This window comes from Macrobrachium rosenbergii, chromosome 56 (assembly GCF_040412425.1).
Source record: "Macrobrachium rosenbergii isolate ZJJX-2024 chromosome 56, ASM4041242v1, whole genome shotgun sequence".
NCBI classification, from domain to species: Eukaryota; Metazoa; Arthropoda; class Malacostraca; order Decapoda; family Palaemonidae; genus Macrobrachium; species Macrobrachium rosenbergii.
The window spans coordinates 10643274-10661208 of record NC_089796.1 but is presented as its reverse complement, the minus strand read 5'-3'; the positions used below and the strand labels follow the sequence as shown (position 1 = coordinate 10661208).

At 39.4% G+C, this 17935-nt stretch overlaps 1 protein-coding gene across 4 annotated transcripts in view; it reads left to right on the top strand.

The window, feature by feature from the left end:
• Nucleotides 1-243: 243 nt before the first annotated feature.
• Nucleotides 244-17935, top strand: part of LOC136836088 (uncharacterized) — a 37801-nt gene continuing 20109 nt past the window's right edge. The window contains exons 1-5 of one of the 4 annotated variants that reach the window (XM_067100043.1): nt 244-561; nt 5069-5289; nt 5578-5687; nt 16333-16469; nt 16777-16989. In XM_067100043.1, the coding sequence (XP_066956144.1) occupies nt 16777-16989 (213 nt within the window). In that variant the 5' untranslated portion in view covers nt 244-561; nt 5069-5289; nt 5578-5687; nt 16333-16469. Of the gene's footprint in view, nt 562-2335; nt 2436-5068; nt 5290-5577; nt 5688-9866; nt 10237-16332; nt 16470-16776; nt 16990-17935 lie in introns of those variants that run through there. The other 3 variants (XM_067100044.1, XM_067100042.1, XM_067100045.1) reach the window with 3 other exon arrangements.

Genomic DNA, 17935 nt, shown 5'->3' with positions numbered 1-17935 from the left:
GATCGATTCTTCTGTACGCCTTCCAAAGAACTCTGTAAAGACGATGACGGGATGTGGACGAATGCCAAACACGGACGGATAAGAGCTGATAGGAATCAGAGAAACAGGAAAAAGAAAAACGTTGATATATAAGAAATTATTGCGTAGCCATTGGCGAAAACTTAGTCTTGGTACCCTACGCCTACGGTATAGCTTGCGCCCAGGAGTAGTTATATATCGATCAGATCTTAAGGATCTTTGATCTCTGGAACGAGTGAAAGTATGACAAATTAAACGGAGTATTTTTCTTAACAAACAAACCCACAGCATCCTGTGCATAGGAGTACCTTAGTCGCGCATGCGTAGACGGATATGCTAGACTCGCTTTGAAGAGTAGCACTACCTATTTAAGGCATACCCAATAGTATTACCTCATACCCTCAATTGTGAATTAGCCAGAGTGGCACCGTGCCACACGTTCACCGAAGGAAGAGACCGAGTCTTCCTGAGATCTTGCAGACCAGCCCTTTTTCAATAGCGGCCGACTGAGACTGGCGACCTGAAATTTCAGATTCAAGACTGGTGAGAAATCTTTTGTCAGTTACTGATGCGGAGTTCTGCCTTCTGCTCGGATGAAAACCAGTGTCCGGCAACATACAATATCTCCCGTAGGAGTAATTACCGCTGGGCACCTCGTGGTGCACTTGTATGTATTCAGTTTTTTGGTAAACCCTTTAGTGTCCTAGCTGCAAACCCCCTTCATTCCATTAACCTCCGTTCATATTCTCTCTTTTCCAGCTCACTTTTCACCAACTACTAGGCTAACAATTGTTTCCCATAACCAACTGTGAGGTTTGTTTCCTGTTACACCTTTAAAACAGTTTTATTTCAATTTCCGTTTCAATGCTGAATGACCTCATAGGTCCAGAGGCTGGCCTCGGGCTAAAGTTTATATTCCAGTCAGCATACAGCACCTAAAATTTAAAGATTCCTAGTGACAACATAGCTTGGAAATGCCAACCAGTCAACATCGGGTACTATTTAGTGTACGGCTTGCTTGCTTGTGATAGAATAGAATATAAAATTAGGCCAAAGTCCAAGCGCTGGGACCTATGAAGTCATTCAGCGCTGAAAAGGAAATTGACAGTAAAAGGTTGCACTCAGAAACAATTGTTAGGCGAGGGTTGAAGAAAGTAATGTGGAAAAAAGAGAATAGGAACGGAGGTACAGCAAAAGGAACGAGAGGGGTTGCAGGGGGGCAGGAAGGGCATTGAAAAGTACCTTCGGTAATTCCTACAGTGCACCGTGCGAGGTTCACTGGTGGCGCTACCCCCCACGGGAGATATTTCATCATCATACGGTTAGAAATTGCCAACATACACATCTTGTTGAATATTTTATACACATCTCGTTGAATATTTTACAAGTGATATTTAACAAATTTATTTATTTTTGCCAATTGGATTAGGAGATTATGAGAGTGGGAAGACCATAAGAGCAAGTTCTAACTGTACAGGCCTAATACTTTTCATCAACTCCGAGCGTTGACTATTTCAGTTGAACACTTCCTCTGTTCGCTCCAGTTTATAATCAGGTTATTGATCATGTCATGATTGTAGTCATTTCTAATTTTTCATTTGTCTCTTATTGTCAAATCAATTTTGGCTGCATACTTTAATGCTCGCAGAACAGTTTTTTTTTTTTAAGTCCTGGGAGATTCCCATCAAGGGATTGTCTTTCCGTTTGAGCAGAACAACTAAAACATCACAAAGTTCAAGATAATTATCCCCTACCATAAGTTTCTTTCTCTCTTATTTGTTCATTATTTTTGTCATATGAGAAGCTTGACTGCGTAGTTCATGCTTTTCAAAGACTATCTATAGCTTTTTATCATCTTCACAAATGCATCAATGTGACAAACATAGATTACAAGAAAAGATGGTAGATCTAAGCAGGCTGTCCGCGGTGAGCTAGACTATGGCAGTTGATGTTTTCCTATAGAACTTTACCTGCTGAACAAGAATTTAAAGTAATATTTTGTCGCTCTGCTGTAATTAAGCTATAAATTATCTTAGAACTGCAGTCGACGTAAAGGGGACCAGTTGGGAATCGGGGTTTTGGGTGCGGCAAAACACTTTCAAGAATAGCTAACGGTAAGGGGAACCTGTTGGGGATTCGAGACTTAGGGTGGGGTAAATAACTTGGAAAAGGTTTGGGCACCTTATTGTTGTATTTCCTGCTATATATGTCATTTGGAACACGAAAAACAAGCTTAAAAAAGGGCAAATGAATGGACAACGGGAGCCGTTCCAAAGGCACTATTCATGCATTACTACTACTGCTGATTCCAGGCCAAAGACTATGTTCCAGTCGCTATCATGCATGCGCGGTCTTACAGGCAAGCCAATCACCCGATTCCTCCAACTGAGAGAGTAGAATAAAGCCGGTGTTCCGCGGTAAGCTATAGACTGTGGCAACTGATGTTTTCCTATGTTATTCTATTTGCTTTACAAGAATTTAAAGTAATATTCTTTTTACATTTTCTGTGACCCCTGTGGCTAGCGCACGCCAGTGCAACATCACCGCCTGCCAGAAAAACAAGTGTGCCAAGAATATTTCAAAATGCGGATAAGGCGCAAAGCGTCTTTCCGCCACCCGTTTACATTTCTTCGCCTTGACCGAAAGCTTCGAATAGTGTCCAGTCGAGGTAGACTATGGCAGTTGACGTTTTCTGTGTTATTTGTTTTACAGGGTTTGATGTAAATTTTACCGGCCAGCTGTAAACAAACTGTAATTCTACCTTTGAACTGTATAGGTCGGTGCGGGGACCCGTTGGTACTGTGTGTAGCCTTCAAGGCCAATTACGGTTTAGTCACAGCTGGCCGACAAAAATATTACTTTAAATCTTGTAAAACAAGTAAAATAACAGGAAAACGTCAGCTGCAAACCTCACTGAACAGCCGTATTTGTTATAACCTAAGTTTCTTTTTTTTCTTCCGCTGACACAAATAAAGTTAACTTACTTGTAAATTAACTGGCAGCACAACTCCTAGGATTGTTGATTGACGGAGAGCAAAGTAAGTTGTCGCTGCTCTTGGTAGGTGTAAAAGTTTATTGCATAAAAAACAGTTGAGGTGAAAATTAAGTTGTTGAAACGGCTGGGGTTAAAGAAAGTCGTAGAAACCACTTATGGAAAGGTAAATTGTCTTGATGCAGAAACAACTGACGTAAAATTAAGCTTTATAAAAAGCTGCTTTGTTATTTTTGCTGCAGAAAAAAAACTACGTGGTGTTTTTATGATACTGGTTGTTTCTTGCTGCAGAAGCAAAATAAATTGAGTTTTTGTGGCTCCTAATATACCGTACTGTAGTTACGCCCAATATAAAATTAAGCCGGTAAAATTCTAGTTTCAATCCATAATTGTTTGTGTGTGTGTGAGTGTGATTTGAGTTCTTTTTATAATAATTTAAATCTCCAACCATAATGAAATCATTCTTGTCGGTAACGATACGGAAATCAACACATCTTATCAGAAACCGTTGGAAAACCACACTGAAGTGTAAAGTACGGGATACGACCGGACCTTTAAACAAACCCCCAAACTAAACCCATTGCTGGTAATTCTAAGGAAGAGCCCCGCACGGAAATATAGGTCATCAATGAAATATATTTGCTTGAGCAATACAGATAAGGGTGTGTATGAGGCAGTACTGGTGAGATAATCTGAAAATGTACCGAGATAATGAGAAATTTCCCGTCTTTTGTTTATACTTTCACGTTGATTCCCGGGAGGCTGTTACCAAATACAGCGTACAGCGGAGCTTCCGCTATTTTAGTCCAGCCCATCGGGGATGAACCTTAAAACTTAACAAAAGGAGGTAAATTTCTCATTATCTCGGTATATTTCTCTTATAATCTCAGTCAAAAAATTTCATCAGTATACTATATCTCCGCGTTGAGTTCTTCCTTAGAATTACCCTGTGGTTTCCTAGTAAAAAATCAATTCAAAACATCTCGCAAAAAATACACGCGAAAAACCTCATTTCAACAAGTAGCCTATACATCCTAACCCTAACCTAACTTAGCGCATCAAGTACTGACAGGAACATTCGACCAACGTCCGACCCTGAGCACCATATATCAAATATGAAGAATGCATTCCAATCATTCGTAAATTCGATAACATCTCCCTTATAATAATTTGCAAGGATAATGATATAAGAGAAACCTTTTTTAACATGTTCTTAAATTCCAGTTCCCATTAATCACAAATCAAGAATTCGCGTTGTAACGTAGTAAGGACCCCGTACTAGGATTAGGAACATCACCTAAGTCTTATCGTCTCACAAAAACACCGTGAATTCGGGCTTACCTGAGACACCAGAACAAGGCCACTGATGTCTATCATGATTCATGAAAATGACGCTGTTTGACGGCGATGGTGAAGCGCAGCCGGTGTGTTCACGTAAAGATTCCAGGCCTTGTAAATACAAGAGCATTCAGCGGTGGGTAACCGACGCTTGATAGCTATGTTAACTTTCAACTAGGAAAACATACTGTTGTGGAACTTAGGGGACATGGCGGAGGAATACCAAAAGCGGTGTTAATATCGGGTGATGCCGGTCACGTCATACTCTCCAGACATGCCTGTATACAAGATTAAAAAAATCAAAAAAGAAATCATGTTTACCTGTAACACAGCTATTTATCACAGAAGTAAGTTAACGAACTGACAAAACTGAGAGACAATTATCAGGTAGCTAACTATGGGTCACAGGCTAGGATGATACCTTTTCATAGTCGTTTCAGTAGTTTCTGACTTGAAACAATTAAAGAAAATCGCATTTTTTGTTGTTTCTCATTGTTGAAACACTTTCAAGGCGTAATATTGCAATTATACTCTCCAGGAGCGGAATCAGCCCGAATAAGTAGGCTACCCTTCCTTCCTCTTGATCTCCTGAGAGACCTGAGTTACTGTTCAAGCGATGATGCGACCCGTCCAAGAACAAACTGGAGGAAAACACGAACTTTCTTTTTTTTGTTACTCATGATTTTTACAGCACCTCCTGATATATTCTGCCAATTTCAGATGGACCCTGAAGGGAAAGGACCCCAGGGGAGCTACAGCATGCAGGGCTTCCTCCTCAGCAGCGAGGAGAAGCGGCTCAAGTTCCTGCTGCTCTTAAACCCCAGCCATGTTTCTAAGACTGCCAAGAAGCAGCTCTAGAGTCTGGGCAGCGGGCAGTCCAGCTCAGGAGATCCCTGAAGGTGATCGCATTCTTCGGTAGGGTCGCAACTTGTCTGACTCTGGTAAGGGCCTACCTAGCTTCTCCCTCGTTTGGCTTCTTGAACCTCGTTCTTAGTAACGTTAGTATTAAGCAATAACATTTATTTTCATCATTGTTATAATAATTTCTCTACAGTTCTTTTTATTCTTCTAGAATTTTATATATAATATTTGTATACTTTGTGTATTAGCGGTTTTTTCATTTTCGTTATGGATCGATTTTGGGTTTCTAAGTCATATTTATGCAAGACTACAACTTCACATTCAATTCACTCAGAATGTTTCTGAAGACAGAAAATACTTTATGACAGGAGAGCAAAACACTAGGCCGAGAAGAGCAGGAACCAGAGGCTGAGCAAGAAAAGGAGATGGAGAGAAAGAGGAAGAGGAGGAAATTACATCTCTAGAAGAGTTAGACTTGGTGAGGAACCATCAGCTTCATTTTGCTTCTACTGTATTTACAGAAATACCTCAGAATAATGCACACACACACACACACACACATATATATATATATATATATATATATATATATATATATATATATATATATATATATATATATATATATATATATATTACTTAAGTAAAAAAAAATTGAATGTATTTCTGGCATGATGATAAGCATATTACATGTAAACCGGCCACAATGACTGTTGCTGAAAATTACAGTTTATAAATGTTTCTAGCCTAACCGCTATAATTATGCCTGGCATTATTCAGTACAAGAATGCACCGCATAACCCGAGACCCGTATCGCTATGCGCGGTCACATACATCATACGGATAGTCCCGGTTTTAAGTTTTAATGATTGCATTTGCATCTCTGTAACATCATCTCTCATTGTATTCATATAATTTTGCTGTTGTATTTCCGTGACTCTGCTGTATATCTGATCAGCAGATTTTCATGACGTTCATGTTTCCCTTTTCTTTCATATTTATGAATTCCCAATACTCATACTGGTGTAATAATTGTGATTTTATCTTGGTAATGACCCCCAAGGGTTTTCGGGGGTCGTTATCTAGGACTAATATTAAATGGGGTCATTATCTTATGATATTTACAGTCTTTTGTTTATGTTTTTACGGTAATCCCAAACGGGCTTGTACTAAACACGCCGTAAAGGTGGATACATACTGGGTTAAAACACACACACACACACACACATTATATATATATATATATATATATATATATATATATATATATATATATATATATATATATACATATATATATGTATATATATATATATATATATATATATATATATATATATAAATGGATGTATGTATGTGTGTATGTTCCACATACACTGAAACGCATTGAGCAATTTCAACCAAACTTGGCATACATATGACTTACCGTCTGGGAAAGAACACTGTGTGGGTAACACAGCACTGGCACCAAAGGGGGGCGGGGTGTGGGAAGGGGGGTGAAATGTATATATTACAGAAAACGACAGATATTAGTGTCTAATCCACAGTTTTCGAGGTCCCTGAGAAGAACAGTGACACTCCTGCATGACGCCCTTTAAACCCAAGTTCAGTCCCAAAAGGAATGGTGTTGGGAAGGAGTAGGAAGGTGGTGACGTAAAAATAACCGAAAACTACAGATATTAGTTTCTAATCCATAGTTTTTGAGGTCGCTGAGATGAATAGTGAAACTCCCGATGCCCTTTAAGTCCGAGTTCAGCCCCGATCGGAAGGGGGTGTGAGAAGGGGTGAAAAATAAAATGTCAAAAGTGACAGACATTAGAGTCTAATCATAGTCTTCGAGATCGCTGGGATGAATAGAGACATCTGCCTTGAGACATCTGGTTGGGTTTCCTAATGCAATGAAAATTATGGCCCAAATTTAATCATTTCCTCTTGGTGTCAGTCAGAGGGAACTGTGATAAATTAACGTAACCGTCTTTGCTTTCACTTTTGCGCACTAGGAGTGTTTTTTTGCTAACATTTACATGGACCACGCCGAAACAACGACTTTTGTCACTCATCAAAAACCACGCAAATACGCGAGGTATATAGATGATATTTTCATGACAAGGATAAAAATGAAGCCACAAAATTAGCCGAAGAATTTAAGAATTCCTCCCTATATTTCATCGTAGAATTCAGCAGAGAGAAAACCCTCCCTTTCCTAAACATCCTCATGATACAAAAAGGACAAACGAATCGAAATAAGGATCCATCCACCAACGCTACATAGACCATCGCAACCGCAAACCTACAACGCAAGATATCATCTGCACAGAACATAACCGCCACAGATTAATCATAGCTGAATCTATTAGCATTTTATTGCAAAAACCTACATTGAACAGAAAACTAGAAGCAGAAAGACCACTCCCTTCTAGCAGACTCCCCACTACATACAACGCTAACCTACTTTATTGTATTGTACTTTTGATCCAGGTTTTTATTCTGAACTTATTGATTTATTGTATTATTATTGTTTTGGACGCTACGTATCTGTCCGCATGCTGTAACATAACAATAGGACGCTATGTCCAGATTATACACTTTGAAGAGGTCACGGCGAGCAGTGGCGGATCCAGGATTTAGGAAAGTTGGTGGCGGGGGGGGGGATGTTTGGTAAAGTAAGGGGCGGCGAGCGCCGAAGGCGCGAGGCAATAAGCTTGGGGGTCTTGGGTGAGCGGTAGGTCCCCTAGCGGGACCTGGGGTGGAGCCCCGGGAGCAAAAGGCTTCATAACATTTCACAAGCATTTTGGGGTAAGTTTTGGCACTTTTACGGTGGTTAATATGAAAAACCTGTAACCAATAATTCCTGTTAGATGGAAACCAGTTACAGATCTCTACTGATTGATTGAAATTGGGATATATAATATATTCCAGTTTCAACAGTCAGAGAATACCTATTGATCAAAACTGAAACATAGATCATTCATACCATTCTTTACCACAAATGTTAAATTATCTGCTATACTTGCATTAGTTGCATACTAGTAGCCAAGTAAATAAAGCAATGTACATAATTTACCTGCAAAGGAAAAAGAAAATTGCATATTTGGCACACGTAAGTGGTAACCTATTTAATTTATATGTTTCACAGACGGTAAACTGGGTGAAGCATTTGTCATGCAAACATGCTAGGCGTTTGCATGGCAACAGTACAGTTAAAGAACAAATTCCAGTCTACGTTTGCCCTCTAAAGCAAACTTATCAATCACATCCTCTGCATTTCTTTCAATATCCCTATACAGGCACATAGATGATAGCTAAGTTAGAAAGTCTGTCAGCAGTCACAGTTGTTCCGAGATAAGTTTTCAATCTTCTCAGTGTCGAGAAAGATCGTTCCGCTGTTGCTGCTGTGATCGCCATTGTCACCTCAATTCGGAGCAGCGCGTGTGTATTTGGGAACAGTAACAAGAACAGCTACTACTACTACTACTGCTACTGCTACTACTACTACTACTACTACTACTACTACTAATATTATTATTATTATAAGTTTTGATTTTTGCTGACATTGATGTTTGATAATAATCCACTCTTAGGGCCGCCATTCATAGCTGAAGGGGTGGGGGAGGGGCCGCCGCCCCCTAAATCCGCCACTGACGACGAGTGACGGAACAACTGTGGTGTTGTGTTTTTAGTAAATGGAACAAAGGGTTAATCTTCGTTTTTTCGTCCATCGACTGAATTTGGGAGAACGGAGAAGATTCAGAAAATGTTGTCAAACTAACAAGAAGTTGATCAACAATCAAAAAGCCATAGAATTCAACGAAATTTGCATATAAGAAAACTTTGCCCTAAAACCGTATATATATATATATATATATATATATATATATATATATATATATATATATATATATATATATATATATATATATGAAATTTTTTGATCACACTTTTTGATTTATATACAATCACGCAAGTTTAATGTCGTTTAATATCCAATTCACGCTACTTCGGGAATATCACATAAGGGGAATGTTAAAAATTCCCATTCGATGATAATTCCCCCGTCGGGGATATTCCTGAAGTAGCGTGAATTGATATTAAACGACAATTGTATTTCATGACTTTATATATATATATATATATATATATATATATATATATATATATATATATATATATATATATATATATATATATATTGGGGATGGTGACGTTCACATACATAATTGTATAGTATTAGAAGAAGTCAAACAAGGTTTAAAAATTCTAAAAGAAATGTTTTCTGTGCTATGTAAAAATAACCTAAAGGAAAAATGCAAGAGAAAAAAAAAGAACGGGGACACGAGAAAGGTAGGATATTCAAGACAAATATAGAAAGAAATGTAAAGGAAGTGAAAGTTTAAGGGCAAAAAATTCGTGGAGATATTTAGATTAGAGCAGAGGAGCTCATGGTTTGGTGGTTTTAAAACCAATAACACCAGAAAACTGACAGATAAAGGATAAGTATCAAATGAGAGAAATAAACCCCGTAAAAAATGATCAAATTAACGCAGACGAAATCAAGAAACAAGGCAACCAAATGACGCATGATCGTGAGAGAAAGATTGTCAATTCGGGTTGTGGAGGAAGGTGGTAAGGTATGCAATAACGAATGCAACCAATGTTTAGTTGGTTGTCATGGACGCGGGACGTTCATATTTGGCGCGGTGGGACTGAGGGGTTTGAGGAAGGGGGAGTGAAGTGAACATGGCGCGAGGAGAAGGAGTAACTTGGCATTGACAGTTTAGTATACACGTGACTGCATCACGCATTGGTGACAGAGTTGCATGGTGGACGGCAGTCTGTCGCAGCGAACTCGCCGTCACAATTCCTTCTCGGCTTCAATAGACAGTTTTAGGGATTTAACTCTTAACCTTGTAAGCAGACTACTTGGAGAAGGATTAGAGCTTTTATTCTTGTGATCGTCTTCCACCAGGGTGTTGCTCTGTCATCGACTGTCACAGCGGTTTGTGTGTGTCTTCTGATAACTTCGTGAGGTATGTTGAGTCCTGAGTCAAACAAAGGACTTGTGTGACTATTGTGCTTAATTTTAGTGCTGGTATTATCGCGAGTTGCCTGCCACAGGTCATTCGTAAGGCACTGCTGAATAATATAGCCAGTAGGTTAAGGTTTTTGTTTCTGTGTATGGTAATGTCTCTGAGTTTCTGTGCTATATAACATTCCTTTGAAGCGCAGTGATGTGTTCATACGTGTACACAACGAGCTCTCGCGTCTACCAGGGTTGGTTAGTACGGTACGGTACAGAATGTTTTTCCATACTCCGTACCTGGCTAAAATACCTTACCGTAATTTCCTACCATACCCTCAATTATTTTCCGTACCGTACAGTACAGTACGGTAAAAATAATGTACCGTAATTCCGTACTTTTACCGTACTGTAAGCAAACTTAATCTGCATTAGTAAAATCCCCTCTTTATGGAAATAATAATAATGATGATGATTGTATTAACAATAACAGCAATGATATAGCAATACACAAGATAAAATTAGTAATAACTACTACTAGTAATGTCTAATTACAATAGAACTATAGACACGTTCTTAATCAAGTAGTGGAAGAAGGTTGTCCCGATTGGACAATATGGGATTATATGGCTGATGCTGTAAAAGTTTGTAACGTGTTACTTCAAGAATTACACACAGATACACATGTTAATGAAGGGATTGGTAGAACTATATAGGTAGTTCCGCGTCGCCGACGGCACTGTAACTTGACTTTTTCTACAGTTTTTTGGTTGCTAATTATAAATTTACCTTTCATTTTTGGCGCTTGAGTCTAATTAACCGGTAATTAACCCCCGAAGTCCATCCAACAAGGGGTTTCCATACGCGATCTTCACAAGACCGAGCACGGGTACGTCTGTTTCGAACGGTTCATATCCCGTCCGGCAAGTGCAATAACTTTTTAGCGTATGGGTACCCAACCCCCCCCCCCCCACTCGGGCCAGCACTAAACACGGCGAAGGGGCATTCCATTTGGCCGACAACAAACAGATGCACCGCCCGTATCAGAATCCCTAAAAGTGTAGGAAAAACCAGTTGAAAAGGTAAAAACAGGCGCGGAGCTAATATATAGAATTACCAAGGAATTCCAAACACACACACACACACACATGCACGGTATGTTACAAACTAAAATTTTAAGTGCCTTAGTGATCTACTTGTGCTGTCACTAAAGCCGCCAAATATGCATTAGTAATTGCTTGGTGATATATCCCAGCCTAAGGTACGGTACGCTACGGAATATTGCCCATACCGTATTTCGGTACCGTACATATAGACTAAATATCAACTGTACCGTACAGTACCGTAATGTCAGCCTGGTGTCTGCTGACGAAGCTTATAAGGTATTTGTCAGTGGACGAACACGATGCACCTGATATCTGTTCTTTTTACAAATATTGCACATGGATGACAAGTTCATAATAATCGTGAATAACATTGTTCTGGCTATACTCAGTGACGTGCCGTTTCTCGCCAAATCAGTCTGCTATTCTGTGACAGCGCGAAAGACCGCCTTGTGGGGACACGGCCTGCTGTCGCAAATTGGTGATACCAAGACCAATGTAATAATAATAATAATAATAATAATAATAATAATAATAATAATAAGACTTTATTCCGGATATGAAAAAGTTAAGTATACCTTAGTTTTACCAGACCACTGAGCTGATTAACAGCTCTCCTTGGGCTGGCCCGAAGGATTACACTTATTTTACGTGGCTAAGAACCAACTGGTTACCTAGCAACGGGACCTACAGCTTATTGTGGAATCCGAACCACATTATAGCGAGAAATTAATTTCTATCACCAGAAATAAATTCCTCTAATTCTTCATCAGCTGGCCGGAGACTCGAACTCGGGCCTAGCAGTGTTAGCCGACAACTCTACCGACTCATCCAACGAGGAACTGGCACGGTTGACGAAACCAACGAATGGAGCTCTATGTAATGTTATGTCGTTCGTGGAAGAGGAAATTCGCGTCTAAGTTTTGTGTCGATGAAAATTTACAGCTGGATTTTTGCCGTCATAAAACTTCCCAACTAGTTTTAAATAGCCTTTATACATTGCCTATGATCGAGGGAATGACGTGGCGAAATACGAAGCTTTGATTTGATTTTTTGTGACGCAATTTTCTGTGCTTGCTGTTGTAAACTTCTGTAACGCACGTCGACCGATGCAATGGCAATTCAAAATAACTTCCACACTCACAGTTCCAAGAGAGAAAATTGTTTTGTAGCTCCAATAAAGTGGAACAGCCGAGAACAAAGGCCAAGCGCGCCTATAAAAGCCCCAAGTGACGCTCTCTGAAGCACTCCTCTCCAGCCACCCATAGAAATACTTACTGTAGGTATGGCAAGAGCTTCATAGAGGCCGACAGTGATCTACCACCAAGTCCAGTCCCCGCAGATTATCCGCAAATATTTCGTCAATCCTTAGTTGTATTTGAACATGTCTAACCCTTCTGTGACCGTGGGACGTTGTTCAAAGCCTTCAGTAAAGTAAGTAATTGATTTTAAGCCAGTTTAGTGAGTTGAACACGACACACTCGCGTCCAGAAATTTTCCAGGGATTAGTTTTGCGCTGGCACTTCGAATTCGTATGTACCTTAGCTTGTGTTTGGGTGTGCGATGCGCAGCATCAATCGACTGTGTCAATTTCCTGTTCATTATTTCAATAGCTGTGGTGTTTGGGCCACGTGGTCCATATATTTGTTAGCATAGCCGTCGCCAGATTGAATTTATTTAAGTCATTTGAATTCAGTCAAGCCAATTGTTTTGTTTGATGTTTAACGTAAATGTGCGCAGTTATGGCATGGCAGTTTCATATTTTATTTTCCTAACAAAATTGTAAAATTCGCGTGTTTGAATGTCATCCTACCACCTGTGATTCTGGTTTGTACTCGTGCCGCAGGGACTACCTGGCCTATACCTTCAGGCAGCAAACTAGAAAAATACAGTCCACTAACATCAGTATCGAGAAAGATTCTCGACATTTTGCTCCGGGACAGTGCCCGAAGGAACTTGTGACTCGCGAGATTCTTTTCCGGCAATATTTGGCATCTTCCCGCCGGAATAGCCATCATAGGCAAGTTTTGGGTGACTTGTCTTTACATATACAATGTCATTACTTTATCTCTGGCATCAGGATCTACGAATAGACCTATTGCCGGCCCCTAGTACCATTTTTCCTCTCGTGTAAAGACTGCTGATAAGAAGTTCATGTTTTATTTTGGCTTCATGATTTGAAAGGAATCTGTTCATGGTGTTAATGTGAAAGTGTTTTCATTGACAATTCTATACTGGTACGCGTACTAGGAGAATCCATATTGATTTGTGAGGTATAAACTTCCCCGTCTCTCAAGCCAAGTATACTCGTGTATTGATGATAGTTATAGTGATGTAGAAGCTCTCTCTCTCTCTCTCACTCTCTCTCTCTGTACTGACAATAATATATACTGGTTTGTGAGGTACAGTATAACTTTCTCTCTCATACTCTCTGTATCTCGCAAAATCACACTAATGGCTTTAGAAGGTGCTGCACATTTCATTTGCCTTTAGTGCGTGGGATGAGACTGCGTTCCACAACAGTAACAATGTACTGCCAGGTATTTTTATTACTCACTGCTTGGGCCTGAAAAGGTGTAGTAGGTATTAATGGACTTCAGCAAGAAGAGAAAATTTGGATAATAATTTTAAGTGCTTATATTACTCTCGTTTGAGTTTAGGCTATGATTTGGGAACGAGGTTTCTTGCCCTATACCCACTTACTTACCCTCTGACGACCCACAGCAGCTGACTAACTACCATGGACGAAATTCACTGGTTAGGTCGACAGAGGCCTTGGGGTTTGAAATAAAAATATGATTGATTATACTTGCCCAGGATCAAGATTCTGATTTATTTTGTAAATACATAATATGTGCTGTGCATTACTGTATAATTTATATATATGGTATATACTAGCTGACCAACCCGACGCTGTCCAGGAAATCTCTGAATGACAACCGATAAACTCTCTCTCTCTCCCTCACTCTCACTCACCCATTCCTGTTAAGATAGTTGCTTCAGTTATATTGCCCAGCATTTTTGATATTTTATATTTCACCACTCTCTCACCCAAATTCCTATCAGTGCTGAACTTGGACTTGAAGGGCATCGGGAGTGTCTCTATTCATCCCGGCAATCTCGAAAACTATGGATTAAACACTTAATATCTGTCATTTTTAAAATTTTATTTTTCATAGCTTATCATCCCCCCGCCCCTTCCTATCGGGCTGAACTTGGACTTAAAGGGCATCGGGGATTTCACTATTCATCACAGCAACTTCAAAAACTATGGATTACACACTCGATGTCTGTAGTTTTCGGTTATTTTTACATGTCGCCACCCACCCCCTTCCCATTGGGACTGAACTTGGATTTAAAGGCGTCAACAGTATCATTATTCTTTTCAGCGACCTCAAAAACTGGATCAGACACTAATATCTGTCGTTTTCGACTATTTTTACCCCTTCCCACCCCCCTTCCTCTCAGGGCTGAACTTGGACTTGAAGGGCATGAGGAGTGTCACTATTCTTCTCAGGGACCTCGAAAACTATGGATTAGATGATTAGACACTAATATCTGTCGTTTTGGTTATATTTACATGCACCCCCTTCCCATCCCCCTCCTCATCTGGCCTGAACTTGAACTTAAAGGGCATCGAGAGTGTCACTGTTCATCTCAGCGACATGGAAAACTATGGATTAAACACTAATATCTGTCGTTTTCTGTAATTTTTACATTTCACCCCATTCCCACAACCCCCACCCTTTGTTGCCAGTGATGTCTTACCCCCACAGTGCTCTTTCCCAGATGGTAAGTCATATGTATACAAAGTTTGGTTGAAATTCCTCAATGCGTTTCAGAGTGTGTGTGTGGAACATACACAGACATACATATATACATCCATTTTATATATATAGATTAGAAAGAGAGAGGACAAAAATTTAAAAGCAGTCATAACGGTGGTTTTTGCTTCATGGACGTTAGACTTCTTACATTTTTTTTTTTATCTTGAGCAGTGGGAGCTGCGGTTACACAAGTGGCCCATTGGCACTTTCGTTTCCCCCACCCTGTTATATTTCACATCCAATGATGATTCATTCAAATATTCTAAAGTTAATTTGGGGTAAATGTCTACAGTATGATAAGTTATAATAAAAAAAATATGTAAGTATGACATACAACAACCAAACCAAGAAAATTCAATGCCACTTTCTTATATCGTGTCAAATTCAATTTTGGGAAAGTGGAAAGAGCAATATATGAAATATATACACTGAAATTACAATGTCCACACACACATGCACACTATAATTATATATATGTGCTGGCTGACGTATGTATGTATGTATGTATGTATGTATATATATAAATATATATATATATATATATATATATATATATATATATATATATATATATATATAGTATTTATATATATATATATTATATATATATACATTGTTTGTAATTATTGCATGTATTTTATAAATTGCTCCTTCCACTTTCCAAAAAGACTAATTTGACATGATCTGAGAATGCAGGATTGATTTTTCTTGGCATGGTTGCTTTGTTTCATACCCGTATATTTTTTCTTATAACTTATCATACTGTAGACTTTTACCCTGAATAACTTTATAGTATTTGAATGAATCAGCATCGGATGTGAAATACAATAGGAAGGGATAAACGAAAGAGCCAATGCGCCACTTGTGTAACTGCAGCTCCCACTGCCGAAGATAAAAAAACAAACATGAAAAGAATCCCACATGCCTGTGAAACAAAACCTTTGCATTGGTTGCTTTCAAATTTTGTCCTAAATATCTCTAGCTCAGTTCCAGCAGAGATCTAATTGGAAAAAAACACTCTTGGTTCTGGTGCACCCAGGTAGGGAGGTTCCATTTCTATTATTATTATTTTTATTAGTAGCAATAGTATCAGACGAACAAACTACCCAACCCTAGGTAGATTCCCCTATACAGCTTGCTAGGTTTTCTTTAACAGCCATCATTTCTGATCCACAGCTTGAAGGTTCTCATATAGGCTACATCGATCGTAAACGGAGAAAATTGTCAGGGAACAGAAGGTGCTAGCCGTCTGCTCAACGCAGAATAGGAGTTGCCTCTACAACTGCAAGGCTCAGAAACGTCTCACTGAGAAGGTATGTTATTGGAAATGTGTTGCCTGGTTTTAGTCAAGGGCACCAGAATCCTAAATGACATCTTATTGAATGAGAAATATTGTTGGCATTTTACTAATATGAAAATAATTGTGACAGTAATAATATCAAAGGTAAATGCTGCATAAACATGATTCTAGACCTGAAACTGGCACTTTTCCTTAATCTATTTTTAACTCTGCTATTCTTAGCTCTATATCAATCAGGAGATAGGCTAAGTGTTGATTTATGTTGTCTAATCATGAAAATTTAGTATTATCATCGCAATTCCTCATTTGGAATATTTCAGATGGAAGCAGGAGAAAAAGGAAGAAGTATGAAGCACCAGAGCTACACTATGAAGGAATTCCTCCTCAGCAGCCATCTGGAACAGATGGAGTTCTTGATGCTCTCCCGTGGCGCATTGCAGACTGCCTACGCCAAGGAGTGTTGGAGCAACCAGTTCCTCAAGTTTCTGAAGACCGTCGTGTGCCTCAGCCGCACCTTGTTTCTGCAAACGTTGGTAAGGGCCTGTGGCGTTTCATTCAGGGTTTGATGACCATAGCTTCTTTCCCTTTATTGTCATGCTTTGGAATTTATTTTTGCTTTCATTTCTCATGATCTTGATTCCTTTACGAAGCAGGCCTTTTTCTCCCTGCGAGGTAACACCTCGCTCGGAATGATTCTGTTTTTACAAAGCTTCTGTACCTTTGGAATACCTTACACCTAAGGGGAATTAAAATTTATGTCTTTCATGGTAGCTGATTGGTCAAAGTTGACTGTTTAATGTTGTATCTAAATCATACTGTTTAATGCTGTATCTAAATCAAAGACCCCCGTTCGAATCCTGGCTGGGACAGATGCACTTATCAGTTATAATTTCCCGTTTTCCCAGTTGTAAGTTATTCCAAAGGTACAAAATAGTGCATGGAATGCTCTCAAGGAAAACACAGGAGAGAGAGCTTTCCAAAATGCTTCCTGATTTTTACAAGAATCTAATCATGACACCATTGGACTACTAGCACAATCCTCCAGAAGAAAGGCATGTGGTATATAAAGGCTCTATTAGGGACAAGAGGCCTTCTGACGGATATGCAGTATCAACCTTGCCAATAAAGATCTAGTAGACGGACAAACAAAAGGATTGCCTCAGCCTTGGCTTCAGCCTCCAATTAGCCAAGAAGCCCCACTAGGAAGTGACATGACTGGCCTAATATACGATTTGCTCACTCTCGAGGCCCAAGAGAAGGACTCCCTCTCCATTGCAATCTAGGAGGAATTGGTTAGGGTAGCAAGTCAGCAGCATGGTGCCTATAGGAGTAAGTTCTTCACCATTCACCTTTTGAAAGCTGCATGTTAGCTCCTTGGCCCCCACAAACTGTAAATAGGAGAGGCATAAACAACCACCAAGAACGGCTTACTCTCAATGCACAACGAAATATAGGACACGCACATCAAAACCCTTAGTA